The following is a 27,858-nucleotide window of genomic DNA, read 5'->3' as shown; positions in this document are numbered from 1 at the left end:
GCTTGATGCCAGCAATACGGTTTTAATCGCTCGAGGCTGATGTATGAATGAAACAACCTCCTTGCAAATGTCATGGAGGCATCTACAGGAGAAGCCTTTGACAGGGCTTGATAGCGATCGATGGAACCAAAGATTACGAGCCACTCGTATTTAACGCATGTGTAGGAAAGTTTTTTATGTAGTCAAGTTGTATTCTATCTATGTCGTGAAGACGGAAATTTACAGGAATGCTGACTATCCCATACCATGATGTGTGATCATGTCTGTACGACAACCTCCAAAGGGGGCTTGCATAGCACAGGTCCAGTTCTCAATAGCCATGGCTCGGGAAAGCATGAGGTCAACGATTTTGAATGTCCCATTTCATCATGCCCCGATTCTACCACTTTGGGTTTGTGGACACAAGATATTGTGAATCGCATGCAGCATCTTTATTTGAGGACAAACAGCTTATGATGTCAAGGTAAGCTGCTTAATGTAGCAGCCAAGTGAGACAGTTGAACTTCATTTCTTCACAATCTGAATGACGTCCTCGTCCTGCAGGATGTGTTCTCGACCAACCTTTTGCGGGTTATGTTTCACCGAGGATCCCCACACTTGGGCACTGCAATCAATCACATGATGTTAGCTCAAGAAGCAAGTCACACCCCCATTGGAATCCCACGCTGGCCGTTCAAACACCCCACAAGGCAGAAACGAGCAAACAATGCACACTTGTTCAATTCCACCTACACAAGCTCTTCTATTTGGAAATGTAAAATCAATAAAATATAAACAAATAAAATAAAATATAAATTCCTAAATTAACGTTCCAACTGGGAACTTATGACCCCAACTCATAAGCACTACATTTAATTAAATCTGCTAAAGTTTCACAACAATGAGGAAACATTTTGATTGGAAGATGGTTTTGTGATAAATTAAAACATAAGCATATATTTTTTAAAGGACTTGCTTGATACAAATACCATATAAAGTAATCGTATATGGAAATTAACAAAAACAACGGCTTTTTTGGACCCCCAGAAAAGATTTGCTTGTAACTCTGTGCAGCAAGGTGCCAAATCACAAGTTTCAACGCTTGCGTGCAGACAAGGAAAAATAAAAACTACAAGCAAAACTAAAAAGGTTCCCTAAACATCCAAAGGAAAAATATGAGCAGCCAAGGTTGATAGAGGGTGAAGGAGGTGTTTGTGTGGTGGGTTAATCGACCAATTTGAGAAAGAAAAGAATACGTGTTTTATCACCAAAACCGTGAATTAAAAAAAAAAAAAAAAGTTCCTGCCCAAAATACCGTCAGATGAATGGCAGGTCTGGTTCGTGAAAGACTTGGGACAAAAATGTTCCCTGGACGACCCCGCAAGGTGGTGGGAATAATTAAAGCTGTAACGACGTGGTGGTTTTAGCGATTGGTATAAGCCATATAGCCGAAGCGCAATCCTGTGATATGCGTGTCTATTACCAATGAGTACCAACAATACACTGCACAACCACTGCCTGACGTCACCCATCCAACCCTTCTCTTCCCACCAGGTGCACAGCATGTTGCTCTTTTTGGTATATCTTGATCCTCTCCATGTGTAACACATGCCCAATCCATCTGCACCTCCTAATTTTTATCTTTTCGATAACGTTTTTCCTCCCTGTTAACCTTTCAACTTCTTTCTTACTAGCCATGGCAGGCCAGAAGAGTCAAGATTTTCTTATGGCTTCTGTATATGAAAGACTCCAGTTTGCACGTTATTTCCTTGGGGTGATTTCCTAGAATTAACATCCAAACTACCTCGAGCCTCATGAATACACCCCTTGCCTTTTGTATCAATTGTAATACATCTGCATCTCCCCCTTCAGTTATGGTAACCATGGAGCCTCTATATATATTGTTGCGAATATGGAATTTGGCCTCCATATCCGCTTGTAAATATTCCCCTATTTCTCCAATACTCCCCAACTTTCCCCAATCCCCCATTCCCTAGTCCCATTGCATGTAAATAACACTCAGTAGAGCCGACCTTCCCCTTATTCCCCCATTAAATGTCGTGCCCAGGTCCACCGCACCACACGTAGACCACTTTCGGACATCTTCCTAGTTATTCTTAATCTATGTCAGTTAAGGACTCGTTTCCATTAATTCTGACTCTTCGTTGCACCAGAATGTGATTATATGGCATCAGTAGTGAGTTTAGGACCTTTCCCATACCTCCTCCCATCTTCTTCCCCGTCTACAACAACAGAGGGGCACGGCGCTGCGCGGGGGGGAGTGTGCGTCCTCCCACCGGCTCGGTTAGCCGCCATCGACAATGCGCTCCAGACAACGCGCTCCAGACCATGCGCTCCACGGGGTTACCACAAAGGGGCTCCTTGTCAGCTCCTCGTCAAGGGCGGAGCCGGTAACCCCCCCGCACGCACCCAATGAGAAGCAACGTGCCGATTCCACGAGGCGGAGCTAACGAGCCGAGGGCGTGTCACTCCCCGCCGGATATACGCGGCCCCGCGCCGGATGTGACGTCAGATGCGCCCCCAGCTTGAGCAGACAAGACGCCATCCGAGCGCTGCGACCTCCCCGCATCTCTGGACCGGACCGAGTCGATTCTGACCTTTGAGCCCAGGTGCACCTGGAGCCATCGCTACCCGCCTGTCCTTTCCATCAATCCCCGTGTGAGTCAGCTTTGTCCCATTTATCTGTCGTCTGTTGGGGTTAATATAAGGTTGTGTCTAAGTGCCCACCTTTCTATGTTGTACCTCTCGTCCCTGTAATCTGACCTTCCGCACGAATATAATCTCCTCCGGAGGTCTTGAGAACCGTATCCCTGGTGTCGTCATTTTAATCCCAGCCGTGTGTCTGTTCCTTCATTGACCTAGCATCGCGCGACTAGTCAACGTTCGGCTTCGGGTATAATATCGAGTATAATCTTGTGCAGACGTGGTCATCCCAAAACCGCTCGGTGAATAACATCCAAGCCACGTCTAACAATTGGTGTCGAGGAGTGGAATTCGAACCCGGGACTAAATTTATTAGGCCCAAATTTGTAACAGTTAGAATCGATTTGGAGCGCGTTTCCCGCGCGAAATTATAACGGCCGAAATTTGAATTTGTTTTACGAAAATAAATAAAAAAACCGAATTTTGAAAGTCGCGCTATGGCGGATCAAGACAGCTGGGGTCCGGTAGAGGAGAGAGAGGTAGGGTCGATCCAGGACCAAAATGAGGGACAGGAGGAGAGCGAAGCAGTGAGGGCGGCAGGTTCGCAAAATAGCGCCGTCACGCACGAAGAAGCGGGCGCGCAAAATGGCGCCTCGCTGATCACCGCGCCAGCGACCGTGGCAGCGCCCCCGGTGGATTTGAACTTGTTTTTTATGCAAATGAAGGCCCTTATGGACAAGAATAATGAAGAAATGGAAAGCAGAATAATGATGGGAATGAGGGCTGATAGGGAACAAATGGGGAACCGGATGGATGCTCAGAGTGAGCAATTGGGGGTAATGGGGAACCAAATGGGGGTAATGAGGGACGAAGCGAGGGGTACCGGTGAGAAGTTAGACAATAATTTTGAGGGGTTAGACAACGGGATAAAAGAGGTGAGAAATGGGTTAATGGGGGTAGAAAATAGAATGGCTGCCCAGGAGAATCAGTTAGAGGGGGTGAAAAAAGGGTTAGAGGGGTTAGAAAACACCATGGAAGGCAAATTGAGGGACATGAGGGACCAAGCGGAAAGGGAAGTTAACCAAATGGGGCAGCAGATAGAGGGGGTCAGAATGGGGGTAGAAACCAAACTGGACGCTCACAGGGAGGAAATGGAGCAGATGAGGGTGGCATCTGGGCAGGAGATGCAAGTGATGGGAGAAGAGATCAGAAGAGGTGTGAGTGAGGAGGTCGGAGGAGTGCGCGAGGAGGTGAGGCACTGTAAGGAGCACATGGAGAAGGAGGTGAGAAAGGGGACTGTAAAGTTACAAGGGGGCATAGAGGTCCTGACGCAGGAGGTGGAACAGCTGACGGAGGGACAAAAAGAACTAACGGAGCAGGTTCAAAGGAACACTGCGGTATTAGGAGGGTTAAAAGTGACACAGAAAGAACTAAAAGACGACTTGATAGCGACGAAGAGGGAATGTCAGATGGTACGAGAGGGACTGACAGCGAGGTTGGACGAGGTGGTAGAGGTAATGGAGACGAAGGACCGGCAGGTGAGGACGCACCTGGAAACGGTCAAGGTAGCCTTGGAGGACGAGCTTGAGGAGACGTACCGGGGAATAAAAGAGGTGAAGCACAAATTAGAAGAAGTGGAAGAAGGGATGAGCGAAATTAAGAAGCGACGGAGAGGGGATAAGAAAGAAATAAAAGAGGAGATAAAAGAATTGGTCCAAAGTCTGTGTTTGGATCGTGATGATGTGCTCATTAACCGGATGAGGGATTCGCAGGTGATGGAGGAGAAGCGAAGAGGAAGAGGACCCGGTGTAAGTGGTGACCAATATGGTCGTGCGTATGATGCGCCAGGGGATTTAAGAAGCTTGGGGGTCGAGATAGACCCGGGTGTTCGTGAGAGGCCGTTGGTGAAGTGTGCGACAGGTCTGGTGTGCGAAAGAGGAGGTGTGCGAGAAAGTCCGACTCTGGGGTGTGTGAGGAAAAAGTGCGTGCCAAGGAGTGAGGGTGCTGGCGAGAGTGAGTCGGTCGTAGCGCGTGTGCGAGGGAGCACATGGAAGCGCGGTGTGGTAAGTGTTACAGAGGGTGTGACGGGAGAGTGTGCGCAGGAGTGTGCGCGAGAAAGGTGTGTGACGGACAGGTGCATGAGGAAAGAGTGCGCTGTCAGAAGTAAGGAAGAGTGTCCACCTGTGGTGAGTGTTACAGAGGGTGTAACGGGAGAGTGTGCGCGAGAAAGGTGTGTAATGGACAGGTGCATGAGGAAAGAGTGCGCTGTCAGAAGTAAGGAAGAGTGTCCACCTGTGGTGAGTGTTACAGAGGGTGTAACGGGAGAGTGTGCGCGAGAAAGGTGTGTAATGGACAGGTGCATGAGGAAAGAGTGCGCTGTCAGAAGTAAGGAAGTGTGTCCACCTGTGGTGAGTGTTACAGAGGGTGTAACGGGAGAGTGTGCGCGAGAAAGGTGTGTAATGGACAGGTGCATGAGGAAAGAGTGCGCTGTCAAGAGTAAGGGTGAGTGCGTTGTCAAGAGTGGAGGTGAGAGTAGTGAGAGTGAAACGGAGCGTGAGTTGGTTGTGACAGGTGAGCGAGGATGTACACCTGGGATGGAAGGATGCACACCTGGAATGGTAGAGCGTGAGTGGGAATGCACGCTGGAGTTGGTGGTGAGGCACGTGGTTGGGTGTGCGAATGAGGGCACACCTGTGATTGTCACAGAGGAGGTGACCGAGGAGGGGGCGCGAAGCGGTGTATTGGTGAGGTGTGCGAGCAACGAATGTGTGCCAAAGTGTTCGGTGGTCAGGTGTGTGACCAAGTCGATGGGCGGAGTGAGTGTACCTGGGTGTGTAAGGAAAGGTACGAGGAGAATGGGAACGGCTGCATGTATGAGCACGAAAGGGGTAGCGTATGCATGTAAGCCTGCAGGTGAGGCGTCGACGATAACCGGGTTAAAGGTTAGGTCGACTTTTAGCCGAATCGGGCCCTCGGTGCGTGCCGGGCTTCGCGTGCCGCGAGAACCAGCGGAGATCCGAGCCACGGCGGGTTCGAAAGGACCGTTGTGCGCGATCCACGCTGGGCCTCGCGTGGAGCGGCCGCGTCCGGGCTCCACTAGGCGGAGCGGGCAGCCGATAGGAAGGGTCGTCATGGCGACCACTTTCTATTGAGACGTGCCGGCAGGTCGAGATCGGGACATTGGATGGCTTCACGCCGAGGTGGTGCATGGGATCTCGGCCCGGGTAAGCCTCCGTCCCTGCCCCGAATGCGGGACGTATCCAGCCGCGGACACAAAAGAACCCGCATTCATTGCTCGGCTGTACGAAGCCGGGCTGTAGATGTGAATTGGCGCACCGAGAGGATGTAATAAGTAGACGGGTGATGGTGATAGTGATAGTAGTGATTTGATACAAAATTTAGAAAAGTGAATAGAATTGGCAGTAAATAGAAAATTTTTGACTTGTGGAATCTGGACGAACAAAATTGATAGTGAGAGACCCCCGATGTGGTGGGATGGCAAATCCACCATCCCTCACAGACGTGGGGGCAAAGGAGCACTAGATTATGGGGTGTATGGCAGTGAAAACTAGCCCGGGTGGGTTAGGATATGGTGTGTAGGGATCCAGCGAGGATTGACATTAGGTGACGTTAAGTTTAGTTAGTGACTGATACCTGTAGTAGGGACGCAGGTAGATTAGTGTGGATGATAATGACGAGGGAGCGCAATAGTTTAAAGGGACGACTGGGAAGCGCAAGTTTCAGAAGGGAGTAGTTAGCTGAGATGATGCCGTGTTTGTGAGAATTGAACAGGTGTGATTGCACAGGTGTGCAACTGGACAGGTGTGTGGAGCAGTGTATGAGTAGTGAGTGTGTGGATCAGCGCGAATGCGCTTGGGGAGAGAAGGGTGCAGGTGGCACCAGGTGTGAGAGCACAGGTGTGCAGGTACAGGTGTGTGGAGAGAGTTGGAGTGAGTGGTACGGAGTGGTGTGCATGGTGCGAAGGTGTGGATGGGGGAAGAGTGGACCCCTTTCACGAGTACCCGGGGCGGGTAGTGTAAGTGTTAGGTAGAGGGTGCAGGTAAATTGTGGTTGGATATTGGCATTTGTGGTGCGGTTGCAGAATGGTGTTGTGAATGGGTGCATTAGTGTTGTGGAAATGGCTGGGCGTGTAGCCTGTTAGTGTGTGTAGTTGGTTGGGCACTCCACCACTGTGAGGATGTCGGCCAGGTGAGGCCGCAGGTGGGCTCTGGGAGCCGGTAGTTGTGAGTGGGTGCCTGAGGATCCCGGGTGTGGATCGGGCAGCCCAGTGCCAGAGAGGGCACGGAGTGGGGAGAGAGCCAGAGGGCCTTCCCCAGGTAGTTAGGTTAGGGTGAGGAGCAGGTAAGCTCGGAGGCAACTGCAGTGGTGGAGGTGTGCAGGTGGGTAGACCCACTGGGAGAGGTACACGCCACAGCCCAGAAATTGTGCGAGGGCACCGGGAGATGAATCGGGGGAGTGAGACCCCAAATTGAAAAGCACCACAGGTTGGCCAATGGGAATTGGTTTTTAGAACCCATAGTGTAAGAGGGCCAATGGTTTGGCCGGAGAAAGACCCCGGGTAGTGTAAAGTTGTTAGTCATTTAGGAGATAGTTAGGATTGATGAACCTGTCGCACCATACGCAGCCACTTACCTGAGGTGATGATGATGACTCCACACCTGTGTTTTCTTGGTTTGTAGCAGGAAATGAGATTGCTGTGGATTTGTGAGACGCATCACGACGTGGATGAGACATTGGGGTGATTCCATCTCTCCCTCCCTAGGAGGGACTGATGATGAATTGGTAATGGCAAATTTTGATGTTGAGTTGAGAATGGCAAATTTTGATGAGAGTTGAAAATGGCAAATTTGATTGGTTAGGAGGGAGAGAAGACGAATTTGGTTTATGGGAGGAACGGGGAAGACAGTAGGGATGTTTGTTGATTTGTAAAGTAGATGTTTATGGGTAGTGTTGTGTTTTGTGGATGCAGTAAGGGGTAAGGGAGGGGCCATGTAGGTTACCTGGTGGGGGGGGGGGCGTACGATAGGAACGTACCTGTCTCACCTGGTTCCCATGTGCCCCCAGTGTGCATCACCTTACATTGCGTGCACTTTTGCGCCCTTACCACCTTACTCACTTGTCTGCTTCTTTTGTCTCCCACCTCCGAGGATCTGGCTTTGGGGTAGAGAGAGAGGAGAGAGAGGTGCTGGCTGCGCAGTTGTGGGCCTGCACTTTCGCTGTTTGCTGCCGGGATCGATACACCATATGGACCGCAATGTTTGTGGCCACCCACAATGGACCGCAGTTCGTTTGCGGCCAAGCACCACCCGGGGATGGACCTATGGGTCAACGTGTCACCTATGCCATACAGGTGAACCACTTTTAGTTAACACCAAGTGCACCACAAGAAGAGCAAGAGACACCTGCAGGGTTAGGGGTTGTCGAATTTATTTTTATTCCAATGAACAATGGTGACTGCACCGATTGGTGGAGGGGTGGTGCTTTTGATGCTCGGGAAGGGTGCTCTGCACGTTATTAAAGGCCGTCGGCCACAGAGCACTCGTGGGTTGGTGTATCGATGCTGGCAAGCGCGCTCTCTCTATGCATAACATCTGCATGTGTCCCTCCAAAAACAGGTCCTGGATCGTAGTGTAAATAGCAGCGTAGTCGTGTAAATAATGCTCCCTACCGGCTGTATGTGTAGTTTGAGAATTCTTTCCGGATTCGGTTATCCTGTGGGTGTGTTTCTGTGAGGAGAAGGGTGCAACGTCGCAGGGGGACATATTTACTCATTTGTGAATATCTGTAAAACTGTCGCACTCAGGGTAGAGTTAATAGTAGAGGGAACTACATTGCGTGCCACACTAAAGTAGGTAAAAATTTATCGGGTCGGGACGCCCCGAGGGTAGAGAAGGGTGCAATGTTGCGAATATGGAATTTGGCCTCCATATCCGCTTGTAAATATTCCCCTATTTCTCCAATACTCCCCAACTTTCCCCAATCCCCCATTCCCTAGTCCCATTGCATGTAAATAACACTCAGTAGAGCCGACCTTCCCCTTATTCCCCCATTAAATGTCGTGCCCAGGTCCACCGCACCACACGTAGACCACTTTCGGACATCTTCCTAGTTATTCTTAATCTATGTCAGTTAAGGACTCGTTTCCATTAATTCTGACTCTTCGTTGCACCAGAATGTGATTATATGGCATCAGTAGTGAGTTTAGGACCTTTCCCATACCTCCTCCCATCTTCTTCCCCGTCTACAACAACAGAGGGGCACGGCGCTGCGCGGGGGGGAGTGTGCGTCCTCCCACCGGCTCGGTTAGCCGCCATCGACAATGCACTCCAGACAACGCGCTCCAGACCATGCGCTCCACGGGGTTACCACAAAGGGGCTCCTTGTCAGCTCCTCGTCAAGGGCGGAGCCGGTAACCCCCCCGCACGCACCCAATGAGAAGCAACGTGCCGATTCCACGAGGCGGAGCTAACGAGCCGAGGGCGTGTCACTCCCCGCCGGATATACGCGGCCCCGCGCCGGATGTGACGTCAGATGTGCCCCCAGCTTGAGCAGACAAGACGCCATCCGAGCGCTGCGACCTCCCCGCATCTCTGGACCGGACCGAGTCGATTCTGACCTTTGAGCCCAGGTGCACCTGGAGCCATCGCTACCCCGCCTGTCCTTTCCATCAATCCCCGTGTGAGTCAGCTTTGTCCCGTTTATCTGTCGTCTGTTGGGGTTAATATAAGGTTGTGTCTAAGTGCCCACCTTTCTATGTTGTACCTCTCGTCCCTGTAATCTGACCTTCCGCACGAATATAATCTCCTCCGGAGGTCTTGAGAACCGTATCCCTGGTGTCGTCATTTTAATCCCAGCCGTGTGTCTGTTCCTTCATTGACCTAGCATCGCGCGACTAGTCAACGTTCGGCTTCGGGTATAATATCGAGTATAATCTTGTGCAGACGTGGTCATCCCAAAACCGCTCGGTGAATAACATCCAAGCCACGTCTGTAACAATATATATATATATATATATATATATATATATATATATATATATATATATATATATATATATATATATATACTTGTCAACCAACCTCTGATTGGTGAATTGTTGCACATGATGGTGGTGTTGGTGTGTGTGGCATGTATGTTCATGATTTATGTTTTGGTTATGTTAATGTTTGGCTCCACTTGCACAGTGTACTCTTGAAGTAGCCTATTTCCTCTCTCATGCATGCTATTATGTACGGATTGTGACGGCACGCAGATGTCATCTGCAAAGCAGAGTTCTTCTAGCTGTTCGAATTGGTTCCTCCAGTTGTCCTGTTCCTTCTCTGCTGAGTTGTTTTCGACAACATCCAGTCCAACACCACTAAAATCAGTAATGGAGACAACATGCAACCTACAACTATCGGGGATGCTTCTTCGCGGTGGTTGTACTTGGGTACCCGATTATACCCGAACGTTGACTAATCGCGCTACGCTAGATCAATGAAGGAAAAGACACACGGCTGGGATTAAAATGACACGACACCAGGGATACGGTTCTCAAGACCTCCGGAGGAGATTATATTAAGGCGGAAGGTTAGATTACAACTACAAGAGGGACATCATAGAAAGACAGGCACTTAGACACACTTATATTAACCCCAACAGACGACAGATAAACGGGACAAAAGGCTGACTCACACGGGGATTGATGGCAAGGAAAGCGGGTATTCGATGGCCAGCACAAGGTGCACCTTGTGCTCAGGGACAGGATAGCGCGGCCCAAAAGATGCAGGAGGTCTCTCAGCGCTCGGAGGTGGCTCTCTTGTCTTCTCAAGCTCGGGGCGCATCTCACGTCACGTCCGGTACGTGGCCGCGTATATCCGGCGGGGAGTGACACGCCCTCGGCTCGTTAGCTCCGCCCCAGATGGAATCGGCTCGTTGCTTCTCATTGGGTGCGTGCGGGGGGGTTACCGGCTCCACCCTTGACGAGGGGCTGACAGGGAGCCCCTTCGTGGTAACCCCGTGGAGCGCATGGTCATGGCGGCTAACCGAGCTGGTGGGAGGACGCACACTCCCCCCGCGCGCCGTGGTTGTAGTTGTTGTTGTAGCTGTAGTTGTTGTTGTTGTTGTTGTTTGGGGAAGAAGATGGAAGGAGGTATGGGAAGGTCCTAAACTCACTACTGGTGCCATATAATCACATTCTGGTGCAACGAAGAGTCAGAATTAATGGAAAGGAGTCCTTAACTGACATAGACTAAGAATAACTAGCAAGATGTCCGAAAGTTGTCTACGTGAGATGCGGTGGACCTGGGCACGACATTTAATGGGGGAAAAAAGGGAAGGTCGGTTCTACAGAGTGTTGTTTACAGACAATGGGACTAGGGAATGGGGGATTGGGGATAGTTGGGGAGTATTGGGGAAATAGGGGAATATTTACAAGCGGATATGGAGGCCAAATTCCATATTCGCAACAATATATATATATATATATATATATATATATATATATATATATATATATATATATATATATATATATATATATATATATATATACTTGTCAACCAACCTCTGATTGGTGAATTGTTGCACATGATGGTGGTGTTGGTGTGTGTGGCATGTATGTTCATGATTTATGTTTTGGTTATGTTAATGTTTGGCTCCACTTGCACAGTGTACTCTTGAAGTAGCCTATTTCCTCTCTCATGCATGCTATTATGTACGGATTGTGACGGCACGCAGATGTCATCTGCAAAGCAGAGTTCTTCTAGCTGTTCGAATTGGTTCCTCCAGTTGTCCTGTTCCTTCTCTGCTGAGTTGTTTTCGACAACATCCAGTCCAACACCACTAAAATCAGTAATGGAGACAACATGCAACCTACAACTATCGGGGATGCTTCTTCGCGGTGGTTGTACTTGGGTCTGGTTCGTGAAACGTTCGGCCCCAACACAAGTCGTGGGCCAAATCTTTCCCATTCTTCCCTGCTGCCCGGATTCGGCAGGGCAGCGCATCACAGTCAGTGCCGATTGGTCCCCATGGACTAGCCCTTTCCCCCTTGTCTCTGTCTCTTCTCTCTCTAACTCTAACTCTAACTCTGTTGTGGCCGAGTTGTTCGGGTTAGTGAAGGTGGGGGTATGCCATCCTGGATGTGGGGATCTTTGGTTCGCTCCTGCAAGATCGATCAGCAGTCTCTGTGCCTCAGGCTTATTCGAAGGAACTGTCTCGGGCTATACAACAACCTACAACTATCGGGAACAACTCTTCGTGGTGGTTGTACCTCCCTCCAATCCCCCCCCCCCCCCTCCAACCCCCTGTCCCTCTCCCCAACACAAGTCGGGGGCCAAATTTTCCCTGTTTCCCGGATTCGTCAGGGCAGCGTGGTCACGGTCAGAGTGCCAATCAGTTCCGATGGACCGACCCTTTCCCCCGTCTCTAACTCTGTCGTGGCCCTGACTTTGTGTAGACGGATGCACACCATCCTGGATGTGGGGGATCTCGGGGTCGCTCCTGGGACATCGATCGGCTGTCTCCATGCCGTATGCTTGTTCGAGAGAACTGTCTGGGGCTATACAACAACCTGTGACCTTGTCTGACCGCAGTAGTAACTTAAATTTAGGACGACAACTTGTTGCAACATGCACTGCATTGGTATCCATTGTAGTTGCTCTATCATCCGTACAAATATATCTGGTACTCCATAGAATCTCAGTATCTTCCACATTGCCTCTCTATTCACACGATTGAACACCTATTCAAAGTCAATGAACGATAGGTAAAGACTTGCATTCCATTCATTGCTCTTAGTATGAAGATGATCTTGTTGTTTGTGTGAAGATCTGATCCTTGCATCCCCTGTTTCTCTTGAATCTAGGTTGTTCCATCAGTGAATTACACACCATTATCCAGTGGATTATTTAAAAACAAAGGGGACTCGCAATACCCGGAACGTTTCGATCGCCTAAGTGTGCGACTGATATTAAAACGGGAAGGAAATGCCACACTATACCAAAGATTGACACAAGTATGGGCCTTCAGCAATAAAAACTCACTACTTGAAGTTGGTGATGAGGTGTTTGTGGATCTTGCCGCAGAAATCTTCCACACTTGTCCGTCCAATTCTGAGTACGACGGGTGACGAGTAATCAGGAAGCTGCCCCTTGGGTTTTGTGTAACTGAAAGAAAAAGTATGCAGGAGACAGAGTTGGTGTCTTGTGTGTTTGATTGTGCGACTGCAGTTGCACATCCAACTCACAGGGAACGAGCAATTCAACACCCAAAGAAGCCCAGAGGCACCATGTACAAATGCTCCTAAACAAGATTTTTTTTTTACGTGTGGCACAAAAATCAATACAATGTTTTATTGCTTTTTTATATTTACTTTATTCCGAGAAAGGTAGGAAGAGTTTCATACATGCGTACAAGTTGAAGGTAATCCCACATCTTCTCGAGCAGGTCGTCAAAGTTCCATCGGTGATGTGCAGAGATGGGGACACAGTGCGCTATGCGATAAATCAGATCCAGCTCCTCAACCGAGATCTGGTCGATCTTGTTGAGCACATAGATACATGGGATGTAAACCCTGGAAGAGCACGTCAATAAGGAATATAAATGAGGTGTGCTCGATCATCATCAGGCAAGTGGTGATGCTACTACTACTACTCCCATTAACCCAACCTTCTTACTTGTGGGTAACTGTTCCCTCCCCTCCTATTTTCTTGTTTGGTCCTTGCCCGTTTGTGTTCAACTGTGGTCCCACTCCAAGTACATTGCAACCCTCAAACACCAGCATTCCAGCCCAGCATTCTAATCCAACAGCAGGCAGAGTTAACCGATCAAACATACAGTAGTCTGCAAATCGCATTATAGGAGGGTACAATGTTTCATCTGCCATGCAAAATGACCAAGCACCGCAAATGAAAATTGATTCACGTAGTTTGAACTCATCGCTAAATGGTGAATTCTAACAGTGAGATTAAGATCTCCATCTCCACCAAATGTGAGATTGAGGCATCCATGCAAGACCATGATTGGCTGTGAGGCTCGTGCACACACAGAGCCTTGATTGGCAGCCTAGTGTCTGTCACGTGTGCCGTGGGTGTTCATCGGCCGGAAAGACTGAGCTGCGGGCTGCATTATGAAAAAAGGTGGAGGCCAGTGGGTATGGGGGGGGGGGGGCGGGGCAAAAACAAATACACCCGGGGGGGGGGGGGGAGGCAAAAACAAATACACCCAGACGGAGCACTGTGCAGCTCCAAATCTATCGATGTTCATCTATCACTTTCCTCATTGCTTGGGCCCTCAGATATTGACTGGTTCCTCAAGTGGACAGAGGTTATGTTTTCACCCCTGTCTGTGAGCAGAATATCTCACAAAGTTGTGGATGGATTCGGATGAAACTTGATGGACAGGTTGGGTGTGTGACGAGGAAGAATTGATTAGATTTTGGTGATGATCTGAATCCGAAAACTTCAGTGATTCTTCACCATGGAGAGGTATGGCTAAAAACGATATAAGCACAAAATCTATATTATAATAGGCTACGGTGATTCTGTCTGTCTGTCTGTCTGTCTGTCTGTCCGGGGGTGTGGCTTACTCCGTTTACAGAGTAGCTCCACCCATTCTTGGAGAGGCTTCATGTAAACAAATATCCACCATTTTATTAACTCGAATAGCTTTGAGGCCTGTTTCGTTAGGCCCGTGCTGTCTTTCTCTCTCACACAGGTTTATTTCAACTCTAATTGGATATATCATTTCATTTTTAACAGTCGCTAACATAGTTTTAGACTCGGTTGAAAAAAAACGGGAAGAGAATTCCATGAAAGTTTCCGTTTAAAGAACGAAATGATTTCTCAAAGGCCTGTAAAATAAAGCCCATTCATTGAGTCGCCCTCACGATTTTATTTCGAATTCACCATCTGATTTAATTTTTATCGATGGTTTTAGACTCGATGTCAGAAATAATTGAGAACATTTACGCACACACGGGAAATTGCCGAGATATATTTATAAAAATCGCGTCACGATGATGCACGAAAATACACCGCCTAAAATAACAGACAGGAAAATGGCGAGATATATTAAAAATTTGTGGCTGACTTTTCCATTTGATGACAAACGTCACGATGAAATATTTAATTTATACGTCGTCACAATAATGTGGAGAGAGGAGCATAGCTTCGTTCACGTGTCGCCACAGACGGGAAATTGCCGACAGATATTTCTTCGTTATTATTTCATTCATCATTATAATACGGAAGTAAAGGTAATCCTGTTTAAACTGGCATTCATTCCATCATTGTTTTTTTTGTTTTTTTTCCCCGCACGAGTTCTCAAGGCTGAATCGCCTAAAATAACAGACGGGAAAATGCCGAGATATATAAAACAATCGTGACTCGGTTTCAAAAAACAGGAAGAAAATTCAATGAAAGTTACCGTTTATAGAACGAAATACATTTTCAAAGGCCACTCTAATTCACCATCACAGTCGCTAGGATGGTTCAAGTCTCAGTTTCAGCTAAAGTTGAGAAAATCGGCAAAATGTATTCCAACATCCCTTTTGAATGTGTTGACTGTTAAGTGGGCACGGAGAATGAGAGAGGAGAATGAGAGAGGAGGAGAGATGAAAATAAGAGAGGAGAATGAGAGAGTACAATGAAAGAGGAGAAAGAGAGGAGAATGAGAGGCAAGAATGAGAGGCAAGAATGAGGCGAGAATGAGAGAGGGAACGAGAGGTGAAGGATAGAAGAAAACGTTCCCAGGACTACGTTATTTATATTATTACTTGGTAAAAGTACAGCGAATGAATACTGAAGTTCGGGATCGAACCAAAGTCAAATTATATTATTCCATATTCCTGGGGTTACATACAAAGTTTGTTTTAGGCGATTCAACTCTTCCAACTATGTAATTAAACAATACAGTTCTTCAAAAATGTACATAATAATGTCGACCAACTGGAATACAATATTTATTAATAACGTTTGGTTTTAATCCACTTCTACTTTGTAAAGCGAAGTGTTTTCGATACTTTCAAATTTATAAATGAACAAGAGTCAAGGCGGGTTCTCCACTCTCCACCCTCCACCCTCTCAAGTCAAATCAAGTGAAGTCAACCAAGTGAAGGTAGAAGTTTCACTTCCCACCCTATGCTCCCTCCTCTCCCCTGTATGTGGTCCTTTCCTCCTCTCCCCTGTGTACAATGCTCTCCACTGTGCATAGTGAGGGGTTGGAGAGGAGCTAGGGGTTGGAGAGGAGCGAGGGGTTGTAGAGTGAGGAGCGAGGGGTTGGAGAGTGAGGAGCGAGGGGTTGGAGAGTGAGGAGCGAGGGGTTGGAGAGTGAGGAGCGAGGGGTTGGAGAGTGAGGAGCGAGGGGTTGGAGAGTGAGGAGCGAGGGGTTGGAGAGTGAGGAGCGAGGGGTTGGAGAGTGAGGAGCGAGGGGTTGGAGAGTGAGGAGCGAGGGGTTGGAGAGTGAGGAGCGAGGGGTTGGAGAGTGAGGAGCGAGGGGTTGGAGAGTGAGGAGCGAGGGGTTGGAGAGTGAGGAGCGAGGGGTTGGAGAGTGAGGAGCGAGGGGTTGGAGAGTGGAGCGAGGGGTTGGAGAGAGGAGCGAGGGGTTGGAGAGAGGAGCGAGGGGTTGGAGAGAGGAGCGAGGGGTTGGAGAGAAGAGCAAGGGGTTGGAGAAGAGCAAGGGGTTGGAGAAGAGTTTTGTTTTGAGGCTTTTGTGTGCAGTTTTGAGGCTTTTGCATGCAGTTTTGAGGCTTTTGAATGCAGTTTTGAGGTTTTGAGGCGAGGGGTTGGAGAGGAGCGCCGATTGGAGAGGAAAGTGAGGAGCGATTGGAGAGGAGTGTGAGGAGCGATTGGAGTGGAGTGTGAGGAGGTATTGGAGTGGAGTGTGAGGAGGTATTGGAGAGGAGTGTGAGGAGGTATTGGAGTGGAGTGTGAGGAGGTATTGGAGTGGAGTGTGAGGAGGTATTGGAGAGGAGTGCGAGGAGGAGTGGGATTGGAGAGGCGTGAGGGTGGAGAGAGGAGAGCGTCAGGTGGAGAGGAGTGTGGGGTCACATATTATGTGAAATAAATAAATTGTGTTCATTACACCATTTCTGGATCTGATGAATTGCCAGTAACCATTTTGTAAAATTGAATGTGCAGCATCTAACTCAATATGTCGAAATGTCACACACGCCCATGCCCGTAGGATTCCCACGGGTGACCCCACTCGTCTCAGTAATGGACGGATTCAGACAAAACTTGGTGGGTGAGTTGGGTAGGTGACAAGAACAAGCCGATTTGATTTTGATTAAGGTCCAGATGCAGATCTGGCCTATCAGTGGGATACAACATGTAAACTGTTCAGCCTGGAAGAGGGATGCGCTCTACCAAGTGTTGTTCTAGTTCTATTATTAATAACCGACATGGATTGGACCTCGTTCGGAGTAAACATGGCGTTCTCCACTCAAGTGCAGTTTTGATTTAAATTGCTTCAAGCACGGTCAGCCTCGAAGCGATATGCTTCAACGTGTATGGTCTACCTCCGTGGTTCCCAACCTGGGGGCCATGGTGTACAACTCAGGGGGCCCTGGGGTAATTTGCCGGAGGCAATGCAAGATGAATTCCCGGATCTCCGAAACGACACATTTGCCAAAGACACATTCGAAGAGAAGAGCTTGACGGAGTTTTGGGTGGGAATGGGTCGCTACCCTAATATCAGCCAGCTAGCTATCCGGGTGCTTCTGCCATTCTCATCTACCTATCACTGCGAAGCGGGGTTTTCCACGCTGTTGAATATCAAATCGAAACAGCATAATCGGCTCCACATGGAAGATGACCTCCGCTGTGCCCTGACTGATTCAACCACGGATACCCTAATTTGTAGCTAAAATGCAATTTCAGCCATCCCACTGAGTTTTTAATTCACTTTTACGACGCATGCACCGCGTCCCTAGTTTTGATTACCTGAGTTGTTGTCGAATTGAGTTTCTTTTTGTGAGATTATAACACTGTATTAAATACAGACACGACAGAGGTTTTTAGTTTTCACATATTCTTGACTTGGAACCTTTTCATACTGTTTTCTTGTGTGACAGTTCTATTTTATGCTGTCCATAGTGTTGCTACTGATATTAAAATCTCATATCAAACATGCATCATTCGAGCGACGTTGCTTTCTTTGCTTCTTCCAAAAATGATGTAATTGGGAGCCAGTAAGAAACAGAAAAAAAACTAAGGAACTAAATGTTCATGTTGGCTACTTGGAATTCCTCATTTTCTGTGTAATAATTTACCAATTCTCATACAAACAAAATAGCCAATTAAAGGAAAAAACACCTCTCAGAATGCACCACAGAGCATCTAGAAATCAAAAATTTTCTGGGGGGTAGCTGGGTTTCTGGGAACCTAGCCTGCTTACACGCGCTCCGCCACTCGATCCTCGCGGAAGGGGGGTGCTGGGGATGTGCTCTGGGAGCCAAGGGGGCCATAACACAAAAAAGGTTGGGAACCCCTGGTCGACCTGTTGAGATGTTGGTGTGGGGTTGTACATATGAAATTGTAAAAAAAGAAAAAAAAGAAGTGGTCTGTCAACTATTCCACAGAAATGCTTCTAAAAGTTTATTGAAGCCCATTCATTTGTCTGATTTCCAGGCTGTCTCGATTTGGTAAGCACAACTTTGTTCATCGTTTAAAATGTATTGCACATTTTCCTCCAAATGCTTTATCGATTACCCACCAAGACGATCTCAGCTTTATCCAAACCTGCTTCAATCGTGTCACCTTGCTTATGGACACCTCAGACAGAATAAATTAGCATCATCCCTTGTGGCGTTAGCCATAATCGCACCACTTTTTGAGGCACAAACCCAACAGCTGCTTATTGGCACAATGTCAGGGCATACCTGTTTCCCTCCACGACATCAATGAGCTGGTCGGCATTGGCGTCGCAGCGCAGGCACACATCAGCGCTGGAGATACGGTACTCAGACAGGATGCACTTAACGGTCTCCATGTCTAGTTCGGTCTGTGTGACCTGAAAGGAGAACCACAGCAGTTGAATGCTGGAGAAAATGAAGCCATGGAAGATAGAGGGTGGCGGATGGAGAAAGAGGGTAGCAGACGAAGAGAATACTGGCATGGGAAATAGAGGGTGGCAGACAAAAAAAAAAAAAAACACTGAACAGAGGAGAGCTCCAGAAGCAAAGACCAAAGACACAACAACAACAGGCATTTTAAGACCATTTTCCCTGCTAGAGCGGGGGTTAGCCTTGCGGGCCCCATGACAATCTTCTACATTTTTCCCTATTTTCTGCATCTCCCCTTGTTAATCCCCTTGCCTACATTTCTTCTTCCACCACCTTTAGCCAAGTCTTTCTCGGTCTTCCCCGTCCTCTACTTCCTTCTACATTCATTTCCATCATTCTTCTCAACCAGTCACTTTCATCCTTCCTCAACACATGACCAAACCTTCTCAACCCGTTTCTCTTCACAGCATCCATCACAGGCTCTATTCCCATCATCTTTTGCAATTCATCATTTGTCTTCCTCTCTCTCAACAATACTCCACACATCCACTGAACCATTCGCATTTCCACCCTTTCCAGCCTTCCTTGCTGCTCTACGTTCATTACCCATGTCTCGCTCCTTCTGAGGTATCCATAAGAAGCAAAGACAAAAGGAAGAACAATAAAGTATTCAACTTTTAATTGGCCTACATCACTATGAATACCGTGCTCGTGAGGTTGATTCCTCCTTTGTCCTTTCGACGGAAGGAAATTGGTGGAGGGCCCATATTGAGTCGAATGCCAAAACCCTCCATTTCTTTTTCAATGAGCTTTTTATGCTGCAGAGGCTTCAAAACATCCAGTACCACCAACAAGAGGCTGCAAGTACGGGCAACTGCACAGTAAGGAAAGACAAAGCACGAGTGAACAAGCTTACAAGAGGCCACAATGTAGAGGCACAACATGCAACCAAGAAAAAAAAGAATGGGAAGCTAGACATTTTCACAAATGGCTGCCATTGGCAACATATCACAGATGAGGGATAAAACAGAAAAGCTACACATAAAAGAATGTTCATATTCCAAGTAAAAAGGACAATTCCATGAAAAATTTGGCAAAACGGCCCAAAACTCAAACTTCTTCTGTAACTTCTCATAATAAAGCCATAAACCAAGTTTCAGTTGAATATTTTAGACTTAGAGGGTACAGGAAAAATGTGCAGAAAACCACAGGTGGGACAGACGGAGAGCAAACCTATAGTCCCCTGTGGTTGAGGGAATAATAACTTGACATACCAGCAATGACTTGTCGACCACGCCCTTTTCCATCCTTTGCTCCTTCAATAATTCCTGGGAGATCCAGAAGCTGCAGGAGGAAGCCGTAAAGGTAGTTAATGAGCGGTGAGGAAAACAGTAATGTTGGAAGTACATTGGAAGTGTATGAGGAATCATGGATGCGGAGGCAAGAAGGGCAGAGCAAGTCAAAACCTGTGGGCTTTCCATCTAAGAGGGGTGGGGTTGGTATGGCCAATCAATCTGGAGCTTTGCCATTTAGAAGAGGAGGGTTTTTGACAGATTTTGATTGGCCATACTATTAGCACAGCCCTCCTAATTGGTCAAATCCCCAGATGTTGATTGATCGATCATACAGGGACCCTTCATAACTGACCATGCCCTCAGATTTTGACTGGCTTGCATGGTCACAGGAGGGGAGGGGTAGCAGTATTACAAAAACCACCTTCAGAGGCCATTTTTCCCCGCAAAGCGGTGGTTGGCCTTTTTCGGGCACCGTGGTTGTTGTTGTTTTTCTTGGTCCCCTTTTTGAAGCAATGTTTTACGGCCGGATGCCCTTCCTACCGCCAACCCTTTTTGTCGCCTTTTACGACAAACAGGGAATTACCAGTGAACTGGTACTCAATTTGCCGACCTCAGAAGGATGACAGGCTGAGTCAACCGCCCTGGCATTAATTCAGCGATCGACCGGGATTCGAACCCAGGACCCTTGGATCCTAAGCTGGCACCCTAGCCGCTAGCCCAACACCAGGTCACAGGAGGGGAGGGGTAGCGGTATGGCCAATCAAAATCTGTGAGCTTGGTCAGATGGGAGGGTGATGTGTAAGGCCAGTCAAATCTGAGGGTTAGTCAGTTATGAGGGGAGACGGACAGCTATTTGGGGGCTTGGTGAGTTTGGGATAGGGCAACGGCCAGAAAGAAGAAGTGGGTATGAGAATCAAAGATGTACGACATGGCACATCTATTTATTATGTCCAAAAATATGGTGGAAATTCCCTAATTCACACTGTCCCATACCAAATGCCCCAAAGAACAGAAGAGATAAAGAGGAAAGGAAGACACATTAACAACCCACTGTACAAAGTTAATTTGTAATCGAGAGATTAAAATGCTGGCCTATAGAGGTTCGGCTTTCCACAGATAGATAATGCTCCTCGGAACAGAATGGCATAGTGTGATCAGGATATACGCAAGCGTGAGTAGGCATGTGACGGCCATAAAAGTGGCCAGGAAGTGAGTCCACCGAACCTGTATCTTTGCTCCTTTATAGCGAATGACCCCAGGAACTGTAGTGAGTGTGGTGAATTCATATGCCGCAACCTCAGAGTACACCCCAGCAAGGTTGCTCAAGAGAGTGGACTTGCCCACCGAGGGAAATCCAACAAACCCAATCCTCGCATCACCTGTCTTGGCCACGTCAAATCCTACAAGAAAGCATGATATAATGATGGCTTTGGGCTTAATGTTGTTGGAGGTTAAACACAAGTGCAGAATGTTTGATACATAAAGATATTTACAGTGTGAAGCAAATCTTCAGACAACTTGTTGCTGAAGGACTAAGGAGAACTTCTTCTATGCTAAGTTCAGACAGCAGTAGTTTGCTACTGTGCAACCCATTAAAAAAGGAACTTGGGCAAAGGAAGTATGTCACTCACACTTGTAATCAAACTAGATAGTTCATGGAACACTTTACCCCATGCTGTATTGAAAAAAGGACTATGGGGAGGGTTACCCCCTTCCCTTTTTAAGCCAAGATGTGGAGCTTCTGGCAGTCTATTTGACAGTCCTCCTCTGTCATCTCCTCCTTTTCCTAGTTGGACTCTGACAGACGCTCAACTTCCTGGGCCTGGGGATCTCCCAGGTTCCTCTCCTCCTTTTCAACTATTAATTTGCATTTCCGAGCACGATCTACATTAGTTTTTTCTGTGAACTTTGAATAACAGGCGCGATGGTAACCATACGAAGCCGATGGGTCAAACGGAACAGTACAGAGCTGACGATGCTCCGCTAAGATACGTTTCCCGTCACCATAGAGGTTTATCCATGTATTTGCGCAAATACAAACATTCTGCAACTCCTCATAGAAACTGATGATTTTAGAACGAACTTGGAGAAAAGATGCACAAAAAACTCAACAGATATTTTTTTGACAAAGTTAGCTCAGGTGCCGGGTCCTTGCTGGGTGCTGCCATTTTATTCGAATATCGATGTTCTTATGCAAGCAGAGCGTGAGGCGCAAGTTTGATTAGTCAAGACGGCATACAATTTTGCCAACGTACATCGCAAAAATTGATATTAATCTGCAGGTTTATGGAAATGATTCTTGTTCTACAGTGTTCAATATGATTGTATATAATTCAATTGAAATAAAATAGTTCCTAGATCATAGAATGACAGACAGAGAGACTGAAGCAATTGCTTTACCCTGCTGTGCACATACCCGTGTGGGGGTAATGAACATATATAATGAAATAATCACATGCACACCAAATCACAAGCAGCCCGGTGGGCCTCACCCTCGCCCGTTGCTCCCCCTCCACCCTTTGGTGTAATAAGCTCTCTTCTTAGCTTCGCAAGACGGGCTTTAAGGAGGCCGAGGTGGTGGGCCGTGGCCTTGTTCTTCTGGGTCCTCGCCATCTGAAGTCAGCATTGAGAATATGGTTCGTCATGCAAGACACCAATTTACTTTGAACGTCACAAGTAAAGGACTCTCAAGAAGTCTACACCTACGACATATCAGATGAACACCATTTTAAACCGAGCTGATAGAGGTGGTAAGGAGAGAACATGTCTGTACATGTACAGGTACATGTACATGTACATATATATATATACACAACACCCTATTTGTGAACGTCTGTTGTTCGTTTGTGTGGAGTATCGTTAAGAGAGAGGAAGATAAATGATGAATTGCGAAAGATGATGGGAATAGAGCCTGTGATTGATGCTGTGAAGAGGAACAGGTTGAGATGGTTTGGTCATGTGTTGAGGAAGGATGAAAGTGACTGGTTGAGAAGAGTGATGGAAATGAATGTAGAAGGAAGTAGAGGACGGGGAAGACCGAGAAAGACTTGACTAAAGATGGTGGAAGAAGAAATGCGGGCAAAGGGCTTCTCTCTGCCATCCCCTCACAATCCCCTATCAACAAGGGGAGATGTAGAAAATAGGGCAAAATGGAGAAGATTGTCATGGGGACCGCAAGGCTAACCCCCGCTCGAGCAGGGAAAATGGCCTTAGAGTACGGCGGATAAGCTCTCATAATTTAACAAATTGTGCATTTTTTGAGAAAAGCATGAAATTTCTAGCATAGTTAGTATATACCATAAGGTTTATTTTCAGATGTGGAGGGAAGTCAGATTTGACCTCTGAGGACCGTGAGAGGTCAAATCCAAAATGGCCGCCAGTCCACCGGGTCTAATGTTCAAACGCGCTTATAGGTGTCATTTCCAACTAAATTGGGGATGCCCATTCATTTGGTGATACTTTTGAGATCGCCAGAACTCAAGGACATGCATTTAGGTCACGGTCAAGGTCAAATTACATTAAATATCTATTTTTATGATACTGCAGTTGGAACTGCTCTTGGAAAAAGTTCATTTGAACTTTTAAAACTTTATTTTTTTCAGGTACAGGGATAGGTACAGAACACCCAAAGACCAGAAATGATGAAAAAAAAGTGTTTACACTGCAAGGAGTGATGCAATAACCACTGAAAAAATAACTGTAGTTAACCAAGTATGTCCACAAAAGCTTACATTAAATCAAGTGCAATGATGAAAATTGGTAATGATCAAAATCTAAGTCTCCAGAACAGAAGCACAGTGCAGTGCACTTGAATGCAGCTTTGGCACACTTGCAGCGTCCAGTGCACCCTTTCTTGCAGCCACAGTGGATCAATTCATGGCACGATTTTGATGCTTCAGGAAGAGTGGTCCAACGCGGCTGCCACCCAGTTGTCTCCTTTGTCCATCTCTGGATCCATGACCAATGCCTGGTTACAACAGTTAGCCTGGTAGCAAGTGTGCTTGATGTGCTGCTTGAGTGCTGCCTGGGTTGGAGGAATGTTCTCTAGAGTTCTACACTTCTGTGTGAAGAGCTGTTTCCTGGCATCATTCACTTCCGTTCTCTCACTGGTTCGGTCGTACATCAGCACCACAAATCGCTCCAGCAGTAACATTGAGCCTTCACTGACCTCACTTGGCATGCCTAGGAGTTCATTGAAAGCATCATTCACCTCTGGGCAGTGGGCACCCCCAATTTAGTTGGAAATGACACCTATAATGTTTTTCTACACTATTTGGTTCCAAAATTAAGCACGTTTGAACATTAGACTCGGTGGACTGGCGGCCATTTTGGATTTGACCTCTCATGGTCCTCAGAGGTCAAATCTGACTTCCCTCCACATCTGAAAATAAACCTTTGGTATATACTAACTATGTTAGAAATTTCATGCTTTTCTCATAAAATGCACAATTTTTGTGTTTATCTGCTGCACTATTAAAATGCCTGTTGTTGTTGTTGTTCGGTTGTGCCTCATGTCATGGACAGCCGAAGGAAGTGACTTAGAGAGGGAATTAGGGGTCCTTGGGGGTAACTTTTCACGACAAAAAACATGAGCACATCAGATTTAAACTCGGGGCCATATTATTACCACAGGGCGGGGCGTGCCTTCCTCAGACCACAAAAAGCCCACTACACACACGTGACTGACTATTTTCCAGGAAACGCCGGGTAACTCTGCTGGTGTATACATATCCATACATACATATACATATATATATATATTTAAGCTATAGATGAATAATGTTCACTGATCCAAAATAGGACTATTTATTTATTTTATCGTTAAAATAAAATAATTATGCACCACCTCATCCTGTATTCACCCATAGTCGTAAATGCATGGTTTTTGTTTTTGTCACGTTTCACTTTATCGTACATCTTAGTAAAGACCTGGAGTGTGTTCAATTACCAAGCAGCTAGCTAGCGCTTGCCAAGCCAACCGTTCCGTATGAACCATTTCGAATGGAGTGCTTAAGCCACTAGGCGAGCACTCTACAATAAACTTGGTAACCCCGACCATTCATTCAATGCAAGTTCCTCCTGGAGACGTCAATCACACTCTTCACTTACATCTTAGAACTACAGCTTAAACTTCAAGCAGGTGGTAAAGCACCACCTCCAATCATCCCCCATACCCCCCCATTATCGTTTCCACACCTATGAACCCCACCCAACCCAACGGCTAAGCTAACCCTCTTCTTATCTGCAGGTTACAATACTCAACTTTCCCCCCTTTTTCTATTCATTCATTCCCTTGTGTCCAACAATGGAACCACCGTCGCTTCGTCATCCTGTTAACCGCAATCACATCGCTCTTTCACGCGCGTCGATCTTGTATAGAAACATAATCGATAATGATAACCACTCGAGTGATAACTACAGTAGGCCTAATTATATACAGTGACTTGCTATTGTAAAAGTATCCTTCGGTGGTACCTCTCAGGTAGAGAGGCGTTTCGGCCACCACCGACGAAATGGGTCATTCTGTAACAATCAAGATGTCATTCCCCATTACTCACCTCACTCTCGATTTCGGCGATTTTCTGTAAAATGCTCATCGTGAGAGATTCCTCGACAGGACCTTGGCCTTACGTACAGGTACACTGGTACAGCCACAGGTATCCCTAAAGTTTAACCGGTCAACGTGATCGTTTCGCAACCTCGGGCCCTCAACGCGGCCAACTGTCCCTCAAGCTCAACACACACTTTCCTTCTCCCTTGGCCCTCCCTCACAACCAAAGCCCACCCAATGAAGGTGTACGTTTTTAAAAAACTACTACATGCAAAAGTTCTAATCTTTTTCCACAATAAATACATAAACTGCCAACCGCACCGCCCGCCACAAAAATGTGCACGACAGCCGATATCGCGAGATTTCACTTCGGAGAATGAACTTTAGTAACTTGCTGACAGTCGACATCGCGAGATTTCACTTCGGAGAATGAACTTTAGTAACTTGCTGACAGTCGATATCGCGAGATTTCACTTCGGAGAATTAACTTTAGTAACATGCTGACAGTCGATATCGCGAGATTTCACTTTGATAAATGAATTTCAGAAACATGCTGCACGACAGCCGATATCGCGAGATTTCACTTCGGAGAATGAACTTTGGTAACATGCTGACAGTTGATATCGCGAGATTTCACTTTGATAAATGAATTTCAGAAACATGCTGCACAACAGCCGATATCGCGAGATTTCACTTCGGAGAATGAGCTTCAGTAACATGCTGACAGTTGATATCGCGAGATTTCACTTTGATAAATGAATTTCAGAAACATGCTGCAATACAGCCGATATCGCGAGATTTCACTTCGGAGAATGAGCTTCAGTAGCATGCTGCAGAACAGTCGATATCGCGAGATTTCACTTCGGAGAATGAATTTCAGAAACATGCTGCAATACAGCCGATATCGCGAGATTTCACTTCAATGAATGAGCTTCAGTAACATGCTGACAGTCGATATCGCGAGATTTCACTTCGGTGAATAAGCTTCAATAACCTGCTTGCCAGTCGATATCGCGAGATTTCACTTCGATAAATGAATTTCAGAAACATGCTGCACAACAGCCGATATCGCGAGATTTCACTTCGATAAATGAATTTCAGAAACATGCTGCACAACAGCCGATATCGCGAGATTTCACTTCAATGAATGAGCTTCAGTAACACGTCGGTTATTACTTTTAACATTATTATCCTGCCCTCCCGAAGCGAAAAGCATGATGAGGCATTCAGTGCGTACGTACGTACGTGCGTGTGTGCATTTTTAAAATTCATTTTTAAAATTCACCGTTAGTCCGATTGAAACGAAATTTTACCATAGGCGCACCTCCACTTGTAGAATTTTGAATTCATAATTATTCCGTCATAGGTCACGTGGTACAGACGCCATCTTGGAAAAACTTCGCACCTCTACATAATATATCTGAAACTACTCAGAAAAAGTTGAAACAAGGCTCAGTCAAGTACTCCCCCATTGGGAATAAGATATGTTAATGGCGTCATAATTCGACAAGTATAACGCCTCATCCGAGCAGTATGAATTTTTTTTCTCTGCAATTGTTGGTCTGATGGACACAAAATTTGTACCATAGGAGCGCCTCCTGTATAATATTTCAATGACGATTATGATGTCATAGGTCAGGTGGTACCATCTCAGGTCAGGTCAGGTGGTCAGGCCATCTTGGAAAAACCTAAAAACTTTGCACCTCTATATCTCCGAAACCGCTCCATAGGAAAAATTGAAACGTGGCTCATTGTAAATAACTCCACATGGGGAATAGGTGTTAACGATGACGTCATTGGTGCTGTAATTATGAGGTCATAATTCCACAGGGACAACGCTTAGTCTGATCAGTTTGAAATTTATTGAGCGTGATCTACGCAACAATTATATCAGAGAATATAAATTTATGATGTCATCGCTCACGTGGCCTGGCAGGAAAAATGTAATCGAAGAAATTGGAGCAGAGTTGTTGGAGGAAACTTTCAGTAGAGTCCCTAAAGAAGTCCTGAAGATAATTCGAAAATGCAACAGCAAGAAACACTCCGGTGCCTTAAAGCAACAGCAAGAAACACAAGAACTGAAATCATTTGCCATGACACTGCAGTTCTACTCAGCAAAGGCACATATATGACGATGTGAATGAGACATTTAACATGGTCATGCCCCATCCTCGTCAAATCAGGTCGTGGTACAGCGGCGAAAATGGAGATCCTGGTTTCACCAAATCAGCAGAGGTCTGAACTACAACCTCAAGAGATTTATGAAAAGTTTAGTTTGATACTGCAAGTTGTTTTAATGCAATGCACAATGTGTTGCGGCTGAATCTCACAAGTAATATACTGTACCTCACTTAAAAATAAGA

The 27,858-nt window shown here is 46.6% G+C and overlaps 2 protein-coding genes across 3 annotated transcripts in view; one reads left to right on the top strand and one right to left on the bottom strand.

The window, feature by feature from the left end:
- Positions 1-17,777, top strand: part of LOC137425237 (protein unc-119 homolog B) — a 50,247-nt gene extending 32,470 nt beyond the window's left edge. The window contains exons 6-7 of one of the 2 annotated variants that reach the window (XR_013623194.1): positions 14,001-14,132; positions 16,831-17,777. The gene's annotated coding sequence lies outside the window, so the exon portion shown is untranslated. The remainder of the gene's footprint in view (positions 1-14,000; positions 14,133-16,830) is intronic. The other variant, XM_068113448.2, reaches the window with a different exon arrangement.
- On the bottom strand, positions 7-25,872 carry DRG1 (developmentally regulated GTP binding protein 1). Its single transcript, XM_068113446.2, has 9 exons — positions 25,503-25,872; positions 22,437-22,557; positions 21,169-21,344; positions 19,924-19,993; positions 19,354-19,523; positions 18,527-18,657; positions 13,052-13,219; positions 12,690-12,812; positions 7-604 (listed from the first exon to the last, which is right to left on the bottom strand). The coding sequence occupies exons 1-9, from the start codon at positions 25,539-25,541 to the stop codon at positions 505-507; spliced, it is 1,098 nt and encodes a 365-aa protein (XP_067969547.1). The 5' UTR covers positions 25,542-25,872; the 3' UTR covers positions 7-504.
- Between the last annotated feature and the right edge of the window lie 1,986 nt (positions 25,873-27,858).

This window comes from Myxine glutinosa, chromosome 4 (assembly GCF_964187855.1).
Source record: "Myxine glutinosa chromosome 4, kmMyxGlut1.1, whole genome shotgun sequence".
NCBI lineage: Eukaryota > Metazoa > Chordata > Myxini > Myxiniformes > Myxinidae > Myxine > Myxine glutinosa.
This window is presented reverse-complemented; position numbering and strand designations above follow the sequence as displayed.